At 33.8% G+C, this 25,151-nt stretch overlaps 3 protein-coding genes across 9 annotated transcripts in view; 1 reads left to right on the plus strand and 2 right to left on the minus strand.

Moving 5' to 3' along the window:
• LOC129292684 (phosphatidylinositol-3-phosphatase myotubularin-1-like) overlaps window positions 1-8,630 on the plus strand; it is a 42,744-nt gene extending 34,114 nt beyond the window's left edge. For 2 of the 7 annotated variants that reach the window (XM_054930283.1, XM_054930285.1), the window contains 5 exons: window positions 3,445-3,663; window positions 5,560-5,619; window positions 5,747-5,811; window positions 6,746-7,025; window positions 7,593-8,630. In XM_054930283.1, coding sequence (XP_054786258.1) covers window positions 3,445-3,663; window positions 5,560-5,619; window positions 5,747-5,811; window positions 6,746-7,025; window positions 7,593-8,096 — 1,128 coding nt within the window. In that variant the 3' untranslated portion in view covers window positions 8,097-8,630. The remainder of the gene's footprint in view (window positions 1-3,444; window positions 3,664-5,559; window positions 5,620-5,746; window positions 5,812-6,745; window positions 7,026-7,592) is intronic. The other 5 variants (XR_008588944.1, XR_008588945.1, XR_008588942.1 and 2 more) reach the window with 5 other exon arrangements.
• A 2,462-nt stretch (window positions 8,631-11,092) lies between these two features.
• LOC129292638 (uncharacterized) lies at window positions 11,093-15,313 on the minus strand. The gene is made up of 2 exons (XM_054930226.1): window positions 14,859-15,313; window positions 11,093-11,502 (listed from the first exon to the last, which is right to left on the minus strand). The coding sequence occupies exons 1-2, from the start codon at window positions 15,156-15,158 to the stop codon at window positions 11,350-11,352; spliced, it is 453 nt and encodes a 150-aa protein (XP_054786201.1). The 5' UTR covers window positions 15,159-15,313; the 3' UTR covers window positions 11,093-11,349.
• Window positions 15,314-22,990: 7,677 nt separating this feature from the next.
• Window positions 22,991-24,225, minus strand: LOC129293663 (uncharacterized). Its single transcript, XM_054931744.1, has 3 exons — window positions 24,039-24,225; window positions 23,748-23,940; window positions 22,991-23,657 (listed from the first exon to the last, which is right to left on the minus strand). The coding sequence occupies exons 1-3, from the start codon at window positions 24,099-24,101 to the stop codon at window positions 23,320-23,322; spliced, it is 594 nt and encodes a 197-aa protein (XP_054787719.1). The 5' UTR covers window positions 24,102-24,225; the 3' UTR covers window positions 22,991-23,319.
• Between the last annotated feature and the right edge of the window lie 926 nt (window positions 24,226-25,151).

The following is a 25,151-nucleotide window of genomic DNA, read 5'->3' on the forward strand; positions in this document are numbered from 1 at the left end:
CAATTCTTCAATACAAGGGGAGAACATAGGTGAATCTTAGACTTGGCGGCAAGAACCTAATGGAGAATGGGTGCTTTTTGAGCCATGGGCTATACCATTAGAAGCATTAATACCACCATTACGGTCACCACTACCAAAGTTTTCACCTTCATCTTCTCTATCAACTCCTCATTTGTCATTATCATCTCTTGTGCCAGTTGTAGAAGAAAACTCAAAAACAGGGAGAGATGTAAAGGAATAAAAAGATAAAGATTTGTTGGTTTTCTCACAAAGGCATAAGTCCTATAAGTGAGCACCTTGGCCTTGAAGTACCAAAGGAGTCAGAACTAATGGTGGCTTCAAAAGAATCTAATCCTGATCCTTCTTAACAAATTCCTGAATAGGTTGGTGAATCGTCATGTCAAGGTTTGTTTCATATAATGCTGTCAGCATCTTTTCATGCCTCCACCACTAACCTTGACACAACTAAGATCCCTAATAATATTCAAGAAGCCCTTGCACCACCTGAGTGGAGGAGTGCAGCCATGGAGGAAATGAAAGCTATGGAAAAGAACAATACCTAGGAAGTAGTTGATTTTCCATGAAGAAAGAAACTTGGAGGATGCAAATGGGTCTTTACGCTTAAGTATAATGCTGATAGGACTCTTAAAAAATATAAATATCGTGTTGCAAAAGGGTTTATTCAAACCTATGGCATAGACTACACTGAGACATATGCCTTGGTTGCAAAGCTTACTACAGAGTCCTTTTATCATTAGATGCAAATTTTGATTGGCCACTTCATTAATTAAACATGAAGAATGCTCTCCTCAATGGTGATTTTGAAGAGAAATTGTTTATGTTCCTTCCTCCTGGGTTTGAAAACTGGGGCAAAAGCAATGAGGTTTGCAAGCTAAAGAAATCTCTTTATGGACTAAAGTGATCTCCCAGAGCATGGTTTGATAGATTCTCAAAAGTTCTAAAAAAGGAGCACTATAAGTAGGGCTAGCTGGATCATACATTGTTTGTTAGACAAAAGGAAGGAAAAAAGTCCATATTAATTGTAAATGTGAAAGATATCATCTTAACTAGTGATGGAATTTGAAAGTTTGAGAGAACCAAGAAAGTCTTGGTCTCTGAATTTGAAGTGGAAGATTTAGATCAAATGTGCAATTTTCTACGTATGGAAGCAGTTAGGTCAAAGAAAGGAATATGAATCTCATAGATGGAATATGTCCTTGATCTCTTGGTAGAAATTGGAAGCTACTCCCTTTGCAGTAAAAAAGAAGGTAGATGAAGGCAAGGATGAGGAAGAAGAAGATGAAGAGGAGGATAAAGGCCAACTAGTTGACAAGGAGAGATATCAGATTTCAATGGGAAAATTGGTATACTTGTCACATACAAGACCAGATATTGCCTTCGCTGTAAGCTTTGTAAGTCAACATATGCTTTCTCCCTAGGTAATCCACTTATGAGTTGTGTTCAGAATTTTGACATACTTAAAAGGTACCCCAAGAAAGGGCTTATTTTTCAAAAGAAGTGAACAACCCAATATAGAAATATTTACTGACTTTGATTGGTCGGGCGCCTCAAAAGGATAAAAGATCTACATTTGGGTATTGTACCTTTGAGACAACATAGTAATTAACTTGGAGAGGCAAGAAACAAAATGTGGTGTCTAGGAGTGTGGCAAAAGTTGAGTTTAGAGTCATTGTGCATGAAATATGTGAGGGCTTGTGGTTACAAATACTTCTCAAAGAACTATAAATTGGTGTTGAAGTACTTATTAAGGTCTATTCTAATGGCAAGCCAGGCACAAGTATATATCATAACCTAGTTCAGCATGATAGAACTAAACATGTAGAAGTAGACAGACTTTATCAAGGAAAAGATTGAAAGTGGAATAATGTGTCTAATATATATGCTCTTTTGAAGAAGCAAGTTGTTGATGCGTTCACTAAGGGACTTCCAAGAGAAAATGTTTGATGAATGTCTTGGAAAAGAAAGGAGTTTGGGTTTCTTATATTAAAGATATACAAGATATCTATGAGGGGGAACAACTAGTATAAAAACATCTGGCGGTGAGATAAAGGATTTTTCTATAAGCATTGGACCATATTAAGAATTATCTTTAAGCCCTTGTCTATTTGATCTAGTCTTAGACATTTTGATTGAGCATATTTAAGAGGAATCCCCTAATTTCATGCTTTTTGTGAATGATATAGTTCTTATTGTGGAGTCAAGAGAAGAAATTAATTACAAACTTAAGTTATGCAGGAAGACTTTGGAGTTGAACGGTTTTCGCCTGAATAGAAGTAAGAAGGAATATTTGCATTGCAATTTTGATAAGAGATCAATTAGTGGTAATTTGGAAGTGAGATTGGGAGGTCGAGTCATGCCTCAAGTGAAAAAGTTCAGATATTTGGGAGCAATTATGATGGAAAAATTGATGGGAACATTGCACATAGGATGCAAACTGGGTAGTGTAATTGGAGAAAGATTAAAGGAGTTATTTGTGATAGAAAGGTACCTAATAAACTTAAAAAGAAGTTCAATCGAACTGTTATAAGACTAGCCATGTGATATATTAGTTAATGTTGGGCTTTATAGGGATAAAAGAAGTAAAAAATTGGAGCAGTAGATGTGAGAATGTTGAGATAGATATGCAGGCATACACAAAAAGCTAAAATACGAAATGAGTATTACACGAGAAAAAGTTGGCGTAGCACCTATTGTGGGAAAAATGGTAAAAAAATTGTTTGAGATGGTTTGGATACATTTAGAGAAGGCCATGGAAAGTATCGGTGAGGAGAGTAGAACGGATAGCCTGGAGCCAAATAAAGAGGGGCAGGGGAAGATTAAAGAGAACACATGAAAATTGTTGAATGTGACCTCTTACTTAATAATATTCTTAAAAGCTTGGTTGGTAATAGAGCACAATAGTATCATGTAATCTATATAGCCGACCCTATCTAGTGAGATAAGATTTGATATATAGACAATTTGCACATGATCAATATTTATGATCCAACTTGAGGGGAAGGGTTGGATATCTTTACTTCTATTGTAAATATTTGTATAACTTTATTAGCATTTATTAGCTTTCATTAGCTTTTGTTAGCCCTTATTTTCTAGGTTTTTCCTCTCTGTATACATAGAAATGTATCATTCTCTTCAGATTAATGAAAATACAGTTTTTTTCTCTGAAAAGCTATTGTATTTTAAGATTAGCTGTGAGTTCCAAGGAGCTATTCATTTGGGGTTTGCATCACTGGGACTACTATTGTAACCCAGATCCAATTACTCAAAATAAAGTAATAATTATTAGGCATTAAAGGGTCTTAAATTAATTTCCTACTCCTAGGATTAGTCTTTTGTTCTCCATCACTATATCTATATTACGTGTTAACTGTATCTACGGCCTTGCTGTTTTGATTGTGCTTTCCTATTTTCTTCCATATGCAGGCACTTGTCGAAAAAGACTGGTTAGCGTTTGGTCATCCATTCTCAGATCGTGTGGGAATGCCATCAGTCAGTGGAAGTGGCAACACACCTGAGTTGTCTTGGCAATCTCCTGGAAATCACCCATCATCACCCATGCGTCAGTCATCAGGAGCATTGAGTTCCCAACCTCCAACCTCTCACGCACAAACTTCGAACAACTACTCTCCAATTTTTCTGCAGGTGTGTGTGCGCCTTGTATATTCTGTATTGGTTGCATTTAATCTGCATTGTTTTTCACTTTTAATCAAGTAGGTTATGTATTCTTTATTACATGTTTATTTCCCAATAAGTCTCTCACCTTAAATTTTCAGTCTATTTTTGTTTTTATGTTTTACTTCTGAATTATAATTTCTTAACTGGATATTCTTTTATTGTTTGATATTAAATTTAACCCTGTAACTTTTCACCAAGTATTCACATCACTATTATTGCAAGAAATTTTATATGCCTTAGATCAAACCCAAAACAAGCTGGCTGACACTGAGGTTTTATCTTGGTGACATTTTGAAGGTTGTGCCTAATTTTTCCATCAAAAGGAAAAGTAGCCGATGCATTACACACACGGATGCACACAAGACATGCTCAATTTTCCCTTGTAACACTTAGACATTGGCTGATTTGGTTAGGTTTGGGATAATTGTCCTCATTATATAATATCTATCGATGAATCAACAGAACTCAGTTGAGAAATGCATTGAAACTAAGAGAGATATGGTGAGAGAAATTTTCTTGATTCATATGATTAAATGTAAAATATACAACCAATGCTTATAAACGAAACTATGAAACATGTGATACATGAAAATTAGGAACAGTGATGGTAACTAGGAAAACTAGGGCTAAAAGGTGATAGAGTACCATATATTGTGGGATTGTGGGTGAAAGTGGATAAAGTATTGTATCGTTTTGTTAACATATCTTTAAGAGATGTAATTTTATTTTCTGTTCTAGATAATTAAGAGATATTATTTATAAATATCTCTATTAGGAATTGTTTATTATTGAGTTAATGTTTGTTAGGATGTAGTCTGTTTTCTGCTGTATTTATTATCTTAATAGTTAGATCTCAATAGTTACCCCAAGCCCTAATCCTTAAATTTGCTCTGCTGCTCAAAATAATACATCCGTTAGAATGCCCTTGGTGTATAGAAAAATATTTATGAAGTGAGTCACGAGAATAGAAGTGGTTTTGAGTACAAAAACTTACTCTGAAATTCGTCCCTCAGCCTACCATGGACATCGCATTCACTCACCCCCTCACACTTGCACTGTAACTCAAAAAAACTCTGTTCCGCTCTGGCTCTGATACCTGTATGGATCATTCTGAGTGCATGAATATCTGCAAGAGGAAGGAGCCTTAATATTTATGGCTCATAATGACCTATAATGACATAATAATATCCTATCATAATTATGGAATAATATTCCTATGATTATTCATATCTACATATTAAATACTAATATCTTAATAGTTACAAAGACAGTTCACAGGTTTTAAATATTTTACTGCCAGCAAAGCGGTTACCCCCCAACACCTACAACAAGATTTGTCAAATTTAAACTACGGTGATTAGTTTTAATTTAGTATATCTTTTTTTATTTAACCGATGATTTAGTAGTTCTATATGTCTGATTAATTAGTCATGATATTAATGCTCTTTAAATTTTAACTATCTTAAACAGTAGGTGGTTTCTATCTGTAACTTTACATTAATGACACTGAGAGCTAAAATGTCAACATTTTACATAATTATGAATTTAGATAAGATTTGGTTAGATTTTCTAATTGTTAATTATTGGGATTTATTTGGATTTTAAATAGATATTATGTTTATATTAGTAGGATTTAGATAGGATATTATCTCATTTTCCCTCTCTTTCTCTCTTTCCAATGTAAATTCTTTTTTTTTTTTTTTACCAAATATTTCCAATGTAAATTCTATAACACAACAGAAGTTCTCTATATGTTGTTGGTTGTTATGCTGCTCTAACCATAGTCAGAATGCTTATCCTCGTGTTCTATATTTTTCTCTTATTGCTTAAGTAGGTGAGCTTTATATATGTTTCTCTTTTCAGTGGGTGGATTGTGTTTCACAACTGCTGCGGACATATCCTTTTGCTTTTGAGTTCTCTTCAGTAAGTATACCGTTACCGTGTGTGGCTTTTTACGCAAATCTTCCTGCATTTGATGCTTTGTTTTCTGGCTCTGTTTCTGGTCTCTCTAGTCTCTACAACTGATGACTTGTACTATTATATGATTCAGGCTTTCCTGGTGGACTTCTTAGACTGTGTTCTTTCATGCCGCTTTGGAAACTTCTTATGTAATAGGTACTCCCTCCAATCATATTTATTAGTTACTTCCAACATATATCACCAAAATCAAGAAAAACCTTATACCTCATTCACTCTATCTAAAAATTTAATAAGTTTTCAACTTTACCCTTATTAAATATACACATTTTAAAAATAAAATACTCCAATACTTAATAATTTTTCCAACATTTAATAGGGACAAAAAGGTAAAGATGGACATAAAAATTGGAGAGGTGCCCTATAACTAGGATCAAAACAAATCCTGTGGTTAGGCTGAGAATATCTCAAATTGTAAATTATACTTGCTATAGATGGGAGAGATATATCAGGGTTTTGACTATGGATTTACTTTTCCTGATTCTCTCACTGATTTTGAGGTATTTACGACCCCCTTCACTGCTGTATATATCTCACTGTATATTTCTTGGAGAAATAAGAATTTCTTTCTGCTCAATTCTACAAATACTCTCTCTCTCTCTCTCTCACTCTGCGCACTATAAATCTGACCAGAGGAGTATTTCTTTTTTCAAGCAATTTTCTATCCTACGGAATGTCTATGGTGTCTTCAATACATTGTTTGGAATGTGAAATGTGAAATGTGAAATATATATATATATTGTTAAATATAAGGATATTTTCTTTGTCCAACAATGTGAAATGTCTCTAGAGCATCCCTAATCATCACATAACTACATCTTATGGCCAAACTCCATTTAATTACATTATTAATTCATAATTGGAAATTTAAACTTGTGGGATGTTAAAGTATTGGTCTAATCACCCTCCACCTCTTTTATGTATTTAAGGTAAAAGACTGGATGATTCCTTTTCTAAATGGATCAATAAGGCTGAAATAAGTAAATTGTGTATAAGCATAAATGAAACTGCACGTGTGTTGTTGTTATGTATAGAACATAATATGATGTTTTGAATGCTTGATCTTATTCAGTGAGAAGGAAAGGCAACAATTGAATGTTTTTGAAGCATGTGGATGTTTGTGGGCATACCTAGCTGAGCTGCGGGCTTCAGAAAGTGGTTCTCATGTGCATTATAACCTCTTTTATGACCCGTCAAAGCATGATGGTCATCTTCGGCCTCCTGCAGCAGCTTTAGCCCCAACTTTGTGGCCCCAATTCCATCTGCGTTGGGTTTGTCCAGAAGAATCACAGGCTGGGGAGATTGAATCAGAATGTAGGAAGATGGCTTTAAATTTCTGTGAGATGAGGAAGGTAGTGGCTTTCCTCCACTTATGATTACTGCATAAAAGCCAGTCCCTTCACCCATCTGTTCATTTGTGAATTGCCATGTGCTCACTTTTATGCATGAAGTCCCATAGTTCGACTTTGTTTATTTGACCAAATTAAGATGTCATTTTAATTAGGAATTTGAGGTAAATTGGGATTTACTTATAATTAATGTGATTATCAATAAAGGTGTCGAGTCTGGGCATATGTTATCTTACAAGCATATCTTAGTAGAGCTAAACTTTGTAGTATTTTTATTTCAGGTTCACGAGTATTTCTAATATAGGCTTCCTATAAATCAAAAACATCATGCCTTATCTTGTGTTCTCTTGATGTTAATTTGTTGAGTTTTTTGTTTTTTTGGTTCTTGGTTCTTGTTCTTGTTCTATGTTGTACTAGCGTCTCCTTAAACCTGGAGGCCTGTATTCTTCATGCAAACGAACTAATTTGAATCCGATGCTGATTGTTTTTTTTCACCCATGAAATGAACTGATAACCTGTCTGGTCTTTTATATTAATGATGCAATTGTCTTTCTGGTGGGATGGTATCAGGCTAAGGAAGAGGCGGAGAAGAAAGCCGACGAAATTGCAAATGCCATGGAATCACTGAAAGTAGAACGTAGAAACGAGAAGCAACTAAGAATATCAGCTATGAACATTGCCAAAAGAACAAACAAAGAAAATGTGGTGATGAAGAGGGCAATTCAGTCAATTGGACGCAAGGTTTACTTCTCTAGCAGCGATGATAGTATTGTTGATATTGAAATCTGTCCAGCTGAAGCAGCTCAAAACTTGAAGTATTCTCTAAACGGAAAGGAATTTGATGATAAAAAGGATTTATCTGCATCGGTAACAATTACAGAACATGACAATGATGCAAACATTGCTATTAGTCAAGTATGTGAAACTCTATGCCCGTTTCGTTCCCAAGATGGACATTGCAGGTGGCCCAATTCTGTTTGTGCTCAACGTGGCAGCCAGTTTGTTGGTCTAAAGGCAAACTTTGATGCTCTTGATCAACTCTTAATTAATGATGATTATTTCAAGCCTGAGTGATCAGGGAATTCAGGTCCAAAAAGTATCAAGTTTTGGTTTTTTTTTTCTTTTTCCTGTACTGTAGCGTAGTCAAGAGTTCTATTTGAATTTCCAGATGACAAATGAAGACGGCAAGATTTGGCTCTGTGCCAGGTCCCGGGAATTGTTCAGACTTAAGACCATGTCAGTACAGTACAGACATGTCTGGTAAGCTTGGGAAAATAAATTGATCATTGATGTGGTGGTCTATATTGTTGTATGCAGGTATAGCAAATGGTAGAAGCTAAAGATAACTGTTGTTGTACAGGTAATAAGTGAAGTTTCTATTCAAAATTGGTCTAGACACAGATGGACAGGTGTATATGGCAGGAAAAGTTTGTTGTAAATTGGTGTATGTTAGAGCCACTCTTTATTTGCATTCAATTTAATGCTACCACCTTCATTCCTAAAAGATGAGTGTGTCTTGAGGGTAGGAAATGATTTTTCCCCTACTTTTTCTATACTGTCTATTTAGATATCATGATGCTTATTTAATAATACTTGTTTACCATCAAATCTTGTCATTTTTCATTCTTTTTATTTTTCTCAACATGCCTACTGGACTATAAAGATTTTTCTCCAAAAAAAAAAAAAACGCATCACTATATGTAGGCTTTGGATTACAAAAAGCAAGTTCAGAATAAACGAGGGCCTGTTTGAATTATTTGAAGAACTGGTATTCTATAAAATATATTCTAAAAAATTAAAAAAAAAAAGAAGAAAACAAAGTTTGAATAATTATTCTGAAAATTTATAGTTAAAAATTAGAAAATATAAATAAAAAAAGTTTGACTAACCTTTTTAACGTTATTAATATTGACATTATTTTTATATTTATTTAATATTATATTATAATTATGAATTAATTTAATAATATAAGAGTCTTAATAACATTATCAACCCTTGGACTAACATTTAAAATACCTTTTTAACGTTATTAATATTGACATTATTTTTATATTTATTTAATTTTATATTATAATTATGAATTAATTTAATAATATAAGAGTCTTAATAACATTATCAACCCTTGGACTAGCATTTAAAATATTAATTATTACGACCTACACTGAATTAAGAAAATACATTGAGTTATTTTTGACATGGTGCTTGGCAACTTTACATTCTCTTGTTTTGCTCTCCAGTTAGCGACAATTTCACAATTTCAATGAGATATAAAGTCAAGTAATTATAGTATAGTTTAAACTTATATATATGTCAATCCGTTAATGATCTCATCAACAAATTTTCAACCTGTTATAATAATAAAAATGACTTGTATGACCTTTTATCGTGCGATCTCAAGATGTGCCTACATTCATATACTCATTTGAATCATTAGTGACATACGTGCCAAACATCAAGCACTTCATGAAAGAGAATTTGTGATGGCTAGGTGAGGCTATGTTCAAGTAGTTTCTTGAGCTACATAAGACCAATGAAAATGGTAAACCATGCCCAATTGAAGTTGACTGAGATTGCTTCTAGATCCAACTCCTAGAGATCATTCACTTGCATTGCCAAAACAAAAAAACATCCACAATTCGCTTGCTTTGTGTTCCTAAACTTGGAAAATCCATAAAACATTACTTTAGTTTACTTTTGCAATCAAGTAGGTAACCAAATCAAACTTCATTGTTGTTGTTTATTCACTCTTTGAATTCAATTTAGCTCTACCTTACACCAATTCATTGGGGATTTGACTTAAGTTGTCATTAACTACATTAGTAGTACTTAGAAATTAATTTGTGGCATGTATGACTAGTTTTTTTCAAGTAGACTAAAAAGTATACACAAGCTTTTTCTTCCACTATATATATATATACACACATATACATATCAACAATCTCAACATCATAACATAATTGGATTTTCAAGTAGCTTGATGTTGGGGGGAAAAAAACAAAGAGGCTCTAAAAGTTGCTACGGATTCCCCAAATGTTCACGTAGTCTAACTACTACTGAATTTAATCATAACATACAAGTTATAGCATTTGGCCACCTTATAAACTTCCACTGTGACATTTAATATTTCATATCGTTATAAACTAATGAAAAAAATAGTTAGTAGTCAAATTTAGAATCCATTTGGTTGTTGGAAAGGAAATGATTGGATAACAAAAATAAAGATAAAAATAGAATGATCAACATGTAGAAGAGAGAATTTCTGTAGCCATTTACAGACTTGTTTGATCCTTTTTCATTGGTGACTTTATCCTTATGATTTATCTTTTTATTGTCTATAACTTTGATGTTTATAAAAAAGATATGTTCATGAAGGGAGAAAGATAATTTAATTTATGAAGTTGAAAATTCTAATTTATAAGATTTGTAGAAAAAGTGATAATTATCACATTTATATTATGTTATATTAAATTTTATTATATTTACTATGAAAAAGAAAGTAATTTAATTCACTCTTATTCTTATTTCTTTAATCGACTATATTTTCATCCTTTCCCATTACGAACAAACAAACAGCTCCTTAAACTTTATTAAATGATTATTCTCAAATTAAAACATTAAATTTTATGTATGAATTCTTGATCTAATATTCATAAATAGATTCATTTGAAAAATAATTTTATTGAACCATGTAAATCATTCTTTTTAGCATATTTTAGGTGTGATGAACATGATAACTAAATGCCTTCCACACACACTCACAGACACGGTGGGGTAGGAGAGATTCACCCGTAAACCAATTATTTGGTTACTCACAAGTCTTCTCTTATTGAGGACACAGTTGGATATTAGATGTAAACACCCCTCCAACCATGAAAGTCAACCCTCGCTTGATACCTATAAACTAACTTTATAGAACCATGGAAGTCAAAAATGCTTAGGGCAGTGTAGGTTGAACGGACCACAAAATGCCTACCACTTTATGAATGGGACACAAAAACTAGACAAGCACAAGGACGTATCATACAAAATAGAGTTCATCATAGTAGGGACGAATGTTGAGAACCACCCTATCCAGATTCAAATTCAATTCATGTAACATAAATTTAGTTGGTTTTAAAACAGCCATAAACTCAACATCAAAGTTCATGTGAGCAGGCAGGAAGAGTACTGTGAGAGTCAAGATCATCATGTATCAATCAAGCAAAAGACTTGTGCGAAGCTAACAAGAGACTTTCTAAAGCATCAGTCATTCACATAGCCAATGAGAAGATATTGAAGTGAGTTGGCATATCTAATAATTCAAGCTATACAGAAAATGCAAAAATCTCTATTCATTATCAAATGGTCGACCCTCATTATTCACATCTGATGGAGGCCTATTTTGGTCATTATCATCATTGGGGTTCCTCCCTTTAGGCTTCCTCTCGTTCCATCTTGCCCAAACCCACCTTGAAACAAGGATTGCTCCTAATGCGTATACCTGGAATTAACAGTAAAATTATCATTCATCACTCACTATACTGAATAAAACTTGACCCCCTGCATTGATGGGGAGCATTTGAACTTGTTAAAAGAACAAAAATCAGAGAAACATGATATGGTAAAACAATGATAATGATAATACTGTTTAAAATCATTATTGCTTGATGTGACCTTATAAATCATAAACCGTGTCAATTATCTTCCTTCTACATACTTCCTCCAGTCCCAATTACAGGATATCTCTAACTGCCTTACTGGAACTAAGAGATGGTTAATGAAAAAATAAACTTTCAATAGGGGTAATATTGAAAAAACATAATTAATACCTCATCAAATACCTTATATTAAGGACCAAAGAATCCTTCTAAAAGGCACCCTAAGATAGGGACTGGAGGGAGTATATATTACAAAGAGTTAAAAGTATATTTTGTTCATACACACATATAAGAATAACAAGCCAAGCCTCTCGCCAGTTTATTGGCATGGACATATTAAGTTATTAACTCAGCCAAGGAGGGCATATAACCTCAGAAGATACCAAGTGAGCAGGGCGCCGTATTCATACCCAAAAGGCAATCAGTACAACAAACGAATTATACTCAGTCCCTATCGCATTGTTCATGTGATGTATTGCAAGGAAAAAAGACAATATTCATACAGTAACATAGGCTGAAGGCTGTCAGATTAATGATATGAGTTGAATTATAAAAAATAGAAAAGCCAGAGAACAATTCATCTAACATGCAGGTCGAATAACACAGATTAAAGTGCCCAATTTTGGGGTGTTAATGCAACTGCAAGTACATAACATTTAGTTGACCTGGAGATGTTTACCTCCATTCATACTATCACACACACACACACACACAGACGGAGGGACAAATTACTGCTATAAATTATAGTCTATATGGCCAATGAAGAATACAGTATACTAACATTTCGAAGATATCGATAGCAGGGTAATACATCCAAATACCTCATCTGCCATCGGGATATTATAGATTCGACCATCAGAGTAAAGGTCTTAATAAGATTACTCTAACAACTATTGGGCTTGATAGAATCAAATTTCGTTTAGGACTTCACAACAATCATTTATCATTTATCAATTGTCATTCAATTTCATGTGTCTCTTCGAACTCATCCACAATTCCACATGTAAACTGGCCCTCTTGTTGCTGTCTTTTCTGCCTAGCAATGAACATCTATCCTTCAGTGAATAATCGAATGAATTTTCAATTAACATATTCACCATAGAAACCTTATACAAATGGGTTGGAAAGGGGGAAACTCCCTCAGCCTCAGGGAGACCTGGTGTGGATTTCCAGCTGCTGTGCAACTAATTGTGTGGATTTCCAGCTGTTGTGCAACTAATTGGTGGGGTGGCTCAATCCATGATCTAAGGCCCTCCAGCCAATACATAAAAGTGTGAAAATACATCAGGTGCTCGTAGAAATATTTACAGTAAATGCATCCTTCTTGGAAATACAGCAATCCCTCATTAGGTTTTTCCTAACCATCCATTGTATGAATACAAAAGTGACCATACTTTTTAAAAGTATGCAATGCACCAAAGCTATGTTGCTGCACAACCAAGCTAGTGCACTATGCCCCTCACTATAGGCACTTCCAGTACAGCGCACATGACAAGCCAGGAAAAACCTTTCATTTAAATCCCCCTCTCCCATGCTGATAGTCTTAAGGGCTCCTCGATGGCTGGAGGCACCCTCTCTGTTGTTTTCTCTTTTTCCCCATCTGTCTCTACTTTTTTCACTGTACTGTATTGTTTTTCCCCTTCTTTTTCTTAACCACTATTTTTTACTCCCTTTTTTTATGTCTTCGTTTTTTATAGTAAGCATCCAACACATTCTATCTTATCGTCTAATTTTTTTCCAAGTTTATTTATATTTTCATGAAATACATTAATTTCCAGAGAAGATGTTAGCAAGAATTATTTTTCAAAAAAAACAAGGAAGGAAGGAAGAATCCAATAGCAGAAAAGTATGATTCCAACCAAAAAGTAGGTACCACCATTTTACATAGTTTATGCTTGATACATTAGAAAATTGGATGCTTGTTGGAATTTTTGTCAGTCTTTTGTTCTCTTCTTTCTATATTACTATGAAATAAGCTTTTAAGCGAGAGCACTGCACTTACTGCTGCAATTCAAAGTGCCACAAACAGCACGCCCGTGGGCTGCATGCCATCAAGTAGTAAGGAAGTTTGTAATTTCTGATATGTATTCCAATAATGGTGACAAGGAATCTCCCAGAGAAAATTTATTGCATGTCACCATATTAAGCATGGAACATAAGAAATACAGGTAACTAAAATTTTAGAGTGAAACAGATAAAACCCTTGAACATCCCATCCAATTATGGGATAAGATGGGGACTCAATTAACTTCATCATGAGTTAAGGGAATCATTTCATCATGCGAGTACAAAAGTAGTTGTGTCATACAGTAAAAATGCGAAACCAAAACATGAAATTACTCAGATTATACAGGGGAACTTATCAAAGCACCCTGACAGCCTCATGTTACTCACTTATTGAATATTTGAGTACCGACATAAATGTACTGCGCAAAATAAATTTTAAGTTATAGAAGACTGGTTAGTCCCCCTTTTAGATTTGATTCCTACCCATCCTAAACCACATACAAGAGTTCTAACATTGACTCAAAAAAAAAAATGTACTTTGAGTTTCTTACAAGACAAATTTAATCTACAAACACAATATTAGGATAGCATGGCATGAAGTTCAGCAACAAATTTAACTTGGCATTCAACTTCTCAATTATCATACTCCAAGGATTCCTAAACACGACGTGATTACATAAAATTCAGTTTTAACAAGATTTTTCCATAAGCAATACAAAGGGTGAATAGTAACGTGATAGAAACTTTTAAATTGAGGGGTATATTAATTTGAACAAACTTTTAGGTGGGACATTCCAAATTGAAATTTAATTTAAATCGTAAGAAAGTAGAGAGAAGAGCAGGAAAAAAAAATACTAATATAATGAAAAGGGGCATGTAGTCCAATTCAATCTCTGTACACAAAGCTTGCGGATAGTAAAATACAGAGAGAACCGCATTATTTGAACCTCATTTTCAACATTTGTCAGTTCTCTGTCTTTTGTTCCCTTCAATATTCAAATTCTGGTTCCATCATAAAACCCTGGAAGTTATACTGCTGATTATTAACCTTGTAGCATCTTCAATAGACCATGACAAACACTTGAATTAAATCATTGAACGAATAATATCTCATCTGTGGTCCACCTCTTCAATTTCATCAATATGTAGCCTACACATCAAAGCACTCAAAAACAGAATAACAAAACAATACCTGCCAGATTATGATAGGATTGGAAGTTTTAGCAGACTCCTCAGCCTCAGTCTCCATTGGAGGAGGAACAACCAACTGGGTTTTCGGAAACCTCACAAAGCTAGGCTTTGCAGTCTCGTTCCCAGTACCTTCATCCATCGAAGTTCGCCTCTCGACCGCTTTACCAGAGGCCTCCACAGGCTTTGAAGGGTTTGGCTTCAAGAAAGGCAAATCAAACTTAAAATTAGGGAAGAATGGAAAAACGAATCTGGGTGCCTTAGGGTCTTCCTCTTTTATCACAATCTCGCTGTTTTTGGCCATTTTGAAGATGGGGCTTATTCCTCAGATGGCGGAGATAACAGTGTGGAATGCAAACAGTGGTAAATGAAAAAGAAGAAATATAGAGTGTCGTCAAGAGTTAGAAACTTCAGACTTCCAGAGAGGTTCAACAAACGGCGGGAGAAGGTGGGCCCAGTCTCTAGGGAGAGAAGATGCTCCAAAATAATGTGGTTATTTTGACTTCTTTTTTTTTTTTTTAAATTTTGCCCTTACCTGAGTAGCTGGCCCTTTTTCACAGGGGTGTTCATAGGTTCGGTTTGGTTTGGTTTTGAGCAAAAACTAAACCGAACCGAACCATTCGATTTACTGATAATTGAGACCTGATCGGTTTTTATGAAGTTTGGTTTGGTTCAGTTTTATTTTCGGTTTGGTTCGGTTTGGTTAAGGTCTTGATCAAGTTTTAATTTTTTTTTTTTCCTTTTCTCCATTTTCATAATGGTGCTATGTACTAAAATTAAATTTAATTTTTTTTGACTCTTTTTTTTCATAAATAGAGGTATAAAAATATAATAAAATTTCAATGTGATATCAATAATTAATCATAAAAATTGATATAAGTTTTTAAAATTAAAATTATTTAATATTATATATTTTCATTAAAATACTTTGAAAATGTTTATCTATGTATCTATATTTTAATAAATAATAAAAAACTTATTATACAAAATTCAAAACAAAATGTTTCTTGTAGATAAATTGAATGCTGAGGCTTTTAGGTTGTAAATAATTAAATGATGATCATAACATGATTATTATAATTACTTAATATTATGCATTTTCATTCAAGTATTTTAAAAATATTTATTTATTACTATAAAAAATTCAAAATAAAATACTTCTTGTAGATAAATGGTTATATATTTTACAAATATAAAATTTTTTTAATCAAGTTTGGTTCGGTTTGGTTCGGTTTCTAGTACTCAAAACCGAACTTGAACCGAACCAATCGGTTTTTATATCATAAAAACCGAAGCAGACCTAATTGTTGTTCGGTTTTGATCGGTTTTTGTCAGTTTGGATTTGTTTGGATCGGTCCTTTCAGTTTGGATCGGTTTTAAACACCCTTACTTTTTCATAAGATAAAGTGGGTATACACTCCCACACACATATCAATATTGGATTTAAACTTTAAACTTTAAATCTAAGAAGCCAAAACTTTTTTCAAGTAAGAAAGGTGATTATTGTGATTAGGGTTAAATAGAGTGAAGTATTTTTAAATATAATGTTGTGAGAAATATTAATGGGTGGATAAGCATAATTAACAAAACCAATAATTCCAGTGCATCGAGCTCAATTCGAGCCCGCTTATTCGAATTGAGAAAAGTCGATATAGTCAAGCTCAACCCTAATTTTTTTCATGCAAGTTTGAGCTTAACCTTAATTATTGACTCTACATACATATAGAACTAATAATTCTGACAACTAGACTTATTTAAATCAAGCTTAAAGTATCCTACATTTTTTTTTAAAAAGCTCGTATAATAAAGCTCACCTCTAACTTTGTTTAGGCAGGTTCAAGCTAGTTCGTCGAACTTGACCTGAATTAATGACTCTACTAAGTAACAAAGTCTCATTCTTTTTAGATTTAATATTAGATTACATTTAAATTATGTATAGTTGATTTAATGTTAGATTAGATTTAAATTAGGAAAAACATAATATTTGATCCTTATAATTTCATTGGGTTTTGCTTGTAATTTATGTAGTTTTTCTTTCAATGTTTACAGTCCCTCTAGGAATTAAAACCATTGAAAAAATGGAAATTATATGGACCTAGAAACAAAAATCACTCAATCTAAAATTATAGGGATTGAAAACGTTAAAAAAATTACAGGGATTAAAAATAAAATGTTATGAAACTTTTAAGTCCAAAAATTATGTTTTTCCTTTAAATTATTTATAGTTGTGTTGTCGCTCTTCCATAATGGTGCCTCACCGATGGCTTCTTCACCCTCGACCTAAGCTAAATAGGAAAGGCCTAAAGCCAACCCCAAGGAATAGTAAAGCCTCATAAGATCTTCTTGTCCAAGTACAAGTAATACACATCTTCACAAAACATGTCTACTTCATCGACTCTCTCTTCAAGAAAGTGCCTTTGACTTTCGTGCGGGGTGCAACAATTTGTATAAAGTCTTTTTAATATTTTCTCTTATTTTATTTTTTAAAAAAACATAAAACTCCCTCTGTCTCTCTCAAAAAAAATTCATGGAATTCAAATATTCTCAAATATCAAAATATTTATTCCTATTCATTATTATTTTTAAAGATGAGGGGAATAGCTTTTTCAACAAGAAAGAAACTAACAAGGTCACGAGAAACCTACCCAACTTAAGTGAAACTTACCTCTCTATGCGAAAAAAAAACCCTCCCTCTAGTCTTACTCTCATTGTTCTCGTGTATTTATTATGAAAACACTTGAGATTCGTAACTCAAAGATGATTCTTCAAGGTATTGTAAAGACTTGTTCTTTGTTTTTTGGGATTCTCTTTATTAGCATGCAACCAATGGCATGGGTAGATTATAAAACTCTCATTACCCAAACACCATTGAGACCAAAAACCAAGACAATCAAGAGATTAACTTTTAAAGAGATTACCAAGTTTGAAATTTAAAATTAAGAAATCTCAAGTTTTCATAATCCAATTTGAGCTAAAAACATTCATGAACTCTTTAATCAAAGTAAAAATCAAGTTATGGAAGCATAGGATATCTCAGAGGAATGAAAGAAGTTGAAAACAATTAAAAAATCTCAATGTATTGAAAACTGAACAATACGCTGTTACTTGGACACTCTGTGCCGCGCCTCTAACTAATGAAGAGGTCTTGGCGGAATTGCCACATATGAAATTGAGCAATATTTTGAAAAGAAATAGCCCACTTGTTTCTCAAGAAGAGATGGGAAACATGCTCAATATTATTTGATTGAATAGTTGACCCAGCTCCTTGTTTGAAGAAACCCTCCACTTCAATTGGTATTTTTTCACGAAAAGCAAACATGAGATAATAAATCCAATCTTTCACTAAGATTTTGAATAGCTCCTTGTTGTCCTCTGTGCAATGTGCCATGGCGTGTTGCATGTTTTCTTGATAGCAAATTTTACTATCATTTGACAATAAAATTGAGGCAACTTCTAACATGCCTCATTTATTCATTTGACATTCGAATAACATGATCTAGGTATCTACGAAAAGCTCTTCTCATAAATTAGTTAATGGAATTGATATTACTTTCAAAAACAAGTTACATCAGGAAGTTGAATATCGAAACATATTTTTTCCACTTTACAACTTTCACAATCAAAAAGGGTGTCCAAATTCAAAACAAGTGCCAAAAGCCACTTCTAATACCTAAACCATATGCATTGGACCTAAGACTACTAGTATAACACACCACATGCACTCAAATACCAATATAGCACAAAATCACTCCTTAATCCCTTTAATACCAAAAACAGAAGGAGGAGGTAATTCATTGCATTCTATTCAAAATCATTAATATCTTACTTTAAACAACTTTACTACACTTGCACTCGTATTTTGACCCTATCAACATTCACAATTTATCATATCCAGCACTTAGCCTAAAATACAAATCAAACATCATGGATAACCATATAATGCAAGTATAAATGAAATGCATCCTAAAATTAGCAATGCAAATCTATTACATAGAAGGAATGGCTAAACATAGAGGCATATGATAGGAATTCACTAATTCATAAGCCTCCTGAGCTTTATTCCTCTTTGCATCGAAGCTAGAGCTTGTAAAATGTTAAAAAAGGAGTGAGTCTGATCATTTAGTAACTAAGGTAAAACCTACCCTATATAGTAGCATATCAATTGAAATAAAAACAAGCATGGAAAGAGATTTTTCTTGAAGACATGCTTTAGCACATAGTTCCATATATTTCACAACATATCGCTTTTCAACCAATTCACTTCCATTTAATCACATGGTATATGGCCACAAGACACTCAAACATATGGCTATGACCTAATATCAACACGACTTGCCACAATTCAATCATTTGACACGTCATAAACTTACATAGACAATGATCAATCATTCTTATACCCTTCTTATTTTCTCTGACTGAAACTGTGGACTATAACACTGAATAGGACTCTATCCGTGTGACTGGACTACCCAAGCTCACCAATTGTGTGGCCAAAGATCACATGACTCACTCTAAAACCACAACTTCCCCTACTCTCAAATCTTTAGGGTGCCATATACCCTAGAATAACCTCCTCAATAAAATGGTGGAGATAGCTAAGTTCTAGTCCCTCAACAAACTATGGAATAGTCCTTCGACAAACTGTAAGACAAGGCTATGCCCCGATGTACCAAAGGGCAGCTTAAATATCATATGAATTTTCGCTACTCCCAATCCCTAGGCGAATTCCCACCTAATGATCATACCATGTATGATGCTCACTTATTCTTCACAAATCTAGTTTATTCATTATCAAAATCAAACATATTAGGCTCATGATCGTGCATTACCTAAGTGAGCATCAAATCTCATTTCACATTAACATATATATTCCTATTTTTAATCATTATCAACACTCAGTTAATTATTACCATGGAACTCAAAAAATCATTTCAAAATCTCTTTTCATCTTTAGTTCAAACCAAAGTAATAACATAATCACACGGTTCCATAGCATGTTTCACACGTTCACAAAATACATATTTTACAACATATTGCAATTAACATACAACAATCTAAAGAAAATTTTTCTCAATTACCTCAAACCTTTGAGAGATCAAAAATTTACCCTTCAATATTCTAAGCTTTTAACTTGATTCCTAAGCTAAGATGGAGTACAAAAGCTTAATCTATAATTAACTAAGTTAATTAAACTTCATCAACATTGTCAAGAGTAGACTATCAACTCACATTTTCACTTTTCCATTACCTAACAGCATCAATTTTTACCTTTGGCCTTATCCATTAAATTTATTAACTCTCTTTAGTCCCCAATAATATTAATAAATCATGAAACTCCCATTAATGGCATTATAACTCTTCCAACAACCCTCACTAATGTCATTTTTGGATATTAATGATATTTACCAAGCAAGGATGTCAAAAACTCATTAGTTCTAGGTTTAAATACTCCAATCAACTCTCATTAATTCCATTTAAGTCAATGGATTCGAGCTCAAAAGCTATATAGATCAAACATCATCTCCCACTATTAAACCATAACTAAAAACTTCATAAATGTAAAACAGATAGGAAAAAAAATAGAGTTTAAGATACTTACCTTAAATGTTTCTGGCTTCAAAATACTTCCAATATCATCCAAATACAAATCCTAATAAAGCTGAAGTCATCCTCTTCTTTTTTTTTTCCTTTTTCTTCTTTTTGTTTCTGCCTCATTTCATGAGTTAAATTCTACATAAAAGGGCTATGTGTCGTGGCGAATCTATTTCATACTGCAGTGTGTGACACAAAAGCACTTCTTCCTTATTTTCTTCTCCTTTCAATGCCCGAGTGGCCCATCTTCAATTTGAGCCCATAATTAGAGTTGAAATATAACCAAAATCAATCATTATACCTCTCTAACCACACACCATGTTAATTACTCAATTATCATAATTAATCTTAGTTAATCTGAAAATTAAAATTTAAAATATTACATAGACCATTTCCACCTTGTTTGGTATGAAAACTAAAAGGTTAGGTCTGCGATTGATATTGGAAAAAGCTCAATTTAATGTGTTTGGTATGAGTGATTGAGGCAAGCTTGGGATTGCTAAATACTACTTCGATAGAATTACTCATACTCATCTCTTTGGCATTGAGAAACTAGTCATATGATTGGAAAATTATCCTTGTTCATAGTAATTTGACAAAAATGCCTATATGAATTTTGTCCGCAAAGACCTCACTTCGTTGGTCTTCATCAGTCCATCATTCTACATCACCAATGAAGCCCCTAGTTCATTGATCTCCATCAATCCGTCAATCTACTTTGATCTCCATCATTCCTTTTCCGTCTAAGAGACTCGTCACTCCTCAACTTGAATTTTTTTTTTTTTTTGTGCTCTTCATGATTTCTAGGCAAAACCAAAAAGGTTTTGTCGTCGATTCATGCTATGAGGTGATCATCATCTTCTGCCTAGAAAGCTGACAGCATCGAAGGTTAATTAAATTTTACCACACAATGATAATAATAACAAAAGCGTGATAAAAGACTAGAAGAGCAACAAGCCAACAACAACAAATAAGAGGAGGAGGAGGCATGCTCGTTGTGAAAAGGCATGGAGTTGAAGCATTTGATCCAAAGGATTAAAGAGGAGGAAGAAGACAAGGAGCAGTGGACATTGAAAGGAAACTTCATGGTCAGAAAGCAAAGGCAGTGGCCTTTTTTGCTCTTCAGAGAGAAGGAGAGTGATCGCGACGTTACATTTTTTTTTTCTTTTTATTATTTTAAAAGCTATTATAATTTTTTCATAATTTTTATTTAATTATAAAATAAAATAAAAATAAATATTCCCTAAAAATGTTATTTCCACCAAATTACCGATCGCAATTTCAATATCAACCTCAATTCCTTTAAATTAAGGCATACCTATCAAAGCAAGCCTTTGGGGCTACGTATTAAGAAACCGAACAAAAAGACTAAAATGGCCTCCCCAAAATCCCGAATCAAAAATCCATGCCATCTTCCCATATCGTCTACGGAGTACCGACTACTGAGGCTTGTTTTCAAGACAGTTAGCACACGCACATTGCATACGGGGCAAGGAAAAAACAACGCTAGGAACGATCTGTAAAAAGCGATTTGGGAGGACGAACACGGATGACGAAGACCTCTTTCTCCCTTTAAAGCAATTTGTAAAAAGCATATGAGAAAAAATGCTTTTCACTCCCATTCATAAGCCATTTCCAAATTTCCCTCCATAAAAATTCAGCAGAGCAATCTTTCCGATTCCTAGTGAACTGAAATTGCCATCCATAGATGATCTCCAGGAGATGCTGTCTCGCGTCATTAACTAAATAATTCACATGATTGAAACATTGTTGAAAATCCTCCTTATTCATTAATTTTTTTTCTAGATGTGCAAAATTGTTCGACATTTAATTGGAAAATGATATTGATGTTTGCTTCCTTTAGGTGTCAACAATGCAGAAGGTGCTAAGAAGACCAGAATAAAATTTGTTGGTAACAAAAGTTTCAGGTAACTCCGGTAAGTAACTTTTTATGAATCATAATTCCAAACCCAGGGCAACAAGGCCACGGAAAATTCGGACAAGAAGGCACATTCATGTTATAACCCTCAAGATTTTTGGCTTCCTAAACGGCACATGTTTAAAAATCATCAAATCTAAGTTGTCATGATTTTTAACCACCACCACCACAATGCAGAAACCTTGAGAATTCTGGCATGACCTGATTATATTTCCTTACAAGGATTTTCCTTGGCCTTGCAGTAAAAGGGGGAGAAAAAACTTGTCACAGATTTCCATTGGCTATCACAATCCAAAGAATATTGGCGATTGAAATTTTAATCTGTTCCAAAAGCAGCAGCAGTTTGGCGGAGATGGTATTCATTTCCCTTTCAAAGTGTGCACAATTCAGAATTATAACTGAATCAAATCAAAGTGTAGCTCGAAATCCTGATTTCAATCACAATCGGTCATGGTTCGTGAAGTCTAAAATAATTATTTTCTGGCCTGCAACAAGGACTACACAGGATGGCGAATTTTCTGTCCTCAAAGTAAAACCCCATTTCGCCATCGATAATTGGATTGTTTTTGTATGTGTCTGTGAGGACTGAAACACTAGTTCTAAGCTAGCTGACAAAGCTGCTCATTTTAATTCGAATTAGAATTAAGATGGTTTGACCCAAAAAAGGCACTAATTTACATCACTTCACTGCACTGCACAATTTGTGATACAAGGTTCCCAATTCGCATCCCAGAAGATGAACACGAATCTGACATGGAACAGAGGGCTTAGTAAATTCAAGCAAAAAGTGTACAGCGAGTGAAACCCAGTTCACCTTCTCTAGAAAACACTCTAATAATCTACCATATTCGCTCTATAATCTCCTGCCACTAAACCGTTCCCCAAAAAAAATGGAATAAACAAACAGTGGCAACCCATTTATCACTGTCACTTGTTACCAGGTCCATGAAATGGGAGTGGAAGTATTCTGAGGAAGCTGCGGTATCAAGCAGTGCTGTTGCTGCCATGGCTGCAACCCCTCGGTACCCGTTAATTCACCATGTATTGTTGTTTGGTGTATAGATGAGTTGTTATAATCTTGTTCTTCAATGTCCATGGATGCTTCTTCTCCCATTTGTTCAGATTCCATCGAGTCCGTGTTTGAATCTTGAGCACTTAGTGCAGAACGGAATTGGGAGGGTTCCCATGGCACAAGAGCCAAACGGTTGCGATTATTCTCGTCCCTGCATATTGCTTCTTCCTCTACAGTTTGTCTCAACCAAGGACGTTGATCTGTTGAAATCAAGTACGGAATAAATCATCAACATGACAACAGAAAGAAAAAATAAGTCACAGCGAAAACGGATACTCATCAACACATACTGTTAATCGCCGAAACAACGTCAGAATCGACGGTGAAAGAGAAAGATGACGGAGAGAAAAATGGAGAGTGATTAACGGGCTTGAACAACACAAGAGCCCTCTCCTGGTTTTCCGATGCTGGGGATGGAAATTCCGGAGTAATCGGAGGTTGCTGAGAAACTTCGGCTGGCTGAATCGGCGGCAAATCGGCGTCCTGTGAAAAATTCAAGATAAAAATCGGAATGAAAAATTGTAAAGAGAAGATTGCTATATTTGGGAAAAGAAGAAAATAACTGTGAATAAGGAAAGTACCAGACGACGAATCTTGGTTGCAGAGGAAGAAACCGAGAAATCATTATCAACTTTCCTCTTCATCTTGATGAGCGACGACGAGGACGAAGACGGAAAGAGAGTCCGCTCGAAAGATGTGTACGTGTCTTTCAGGTTTCTTCTTTGATGCTATTTATTATTTATCGAAAGTCATTCGAACATACACTCTAGACTTCTCCAGAACTCGTCCATGATCCAGCTGGATTCTGGGCCATCTCAGATCGTTCGGTGACCCGCTCTTTCCGCATAAATCTTACCAGAAACAAACTGTTGATATTAACATTTAACTAGAATTAGCCCCCGTACAATACATGAAACAAATTTCATCACACAAAATATAAAATATTATAATTTTAAAAATATTAATCTAGTGCATATTACAGCAATGGTTTTTTTTTATTTATTAAACAGAATCTTCAACCTATATTATTTTCTTATTTATTTAATATTTGTTATTTATATATTATTTTAAGATGATTATATCATTTATTTAAAGCATGCAAATGCAATTATATAATAACTTTGTACATTCTAATGTACAAGAGAATATACAAAAGAAATATATCTCATTCTTAATAAATGAAAAAAGCCATAGCTAAAGAATTTTAATGGTGAGAAAATAAAATAGAACAATTTTAATTTTAATGGGCTTTTACTTTATTTATAAAAAAAATTAGATATTCAAGAAAATAAAATTTATATCTTATTGATGTGAATTTCATTCGTGTGATGCCATCTTGTTGAATTAATTACTTCTCATCTCACATGTACCAAACCATTACTGTATAAAAGTTTATATAATGAAAAAAACATGAAAAAAACAAAAAGAAAAGAAAAGAAAGGGAGAGTAGAGAGTTGCCCAAATGACTCCATGTAATGTAATGAATGGGGGACATTAATGCCATGTTTGGTAAGATGAAATTGGGAAGTGAAAGTGAAAGTGAAATTCAAAATTTGGGTTGATTGGTGTGACAGATGTAACATCTCAAAAATTTAATACAAGATTAATTAAATTAATTAAGGATAAATGAGTAATTTTAAAAAAATATATAGAGATAAATAATTTTTGTTAGGAAATTATTGTTGGATTTAATT

The sequence above is a fragment of the Prosopis cineraria genome, unplaced genomic scaffold, assembly GCF_029017545.1.
Source record: "Prosopis cineraria cultivar Desert tree isolate PC_DT_omini unplaced genomic scaffold, ASM2901754v1 PC14, whole genome shotgun sequence".
Taxonomy (NCBI): Eukaryota; Viridiplantae; Streptophyta; class Magnoliopsida; order Fabales; family Fabaceae; genus Prosopis; species Prosopis cineraria.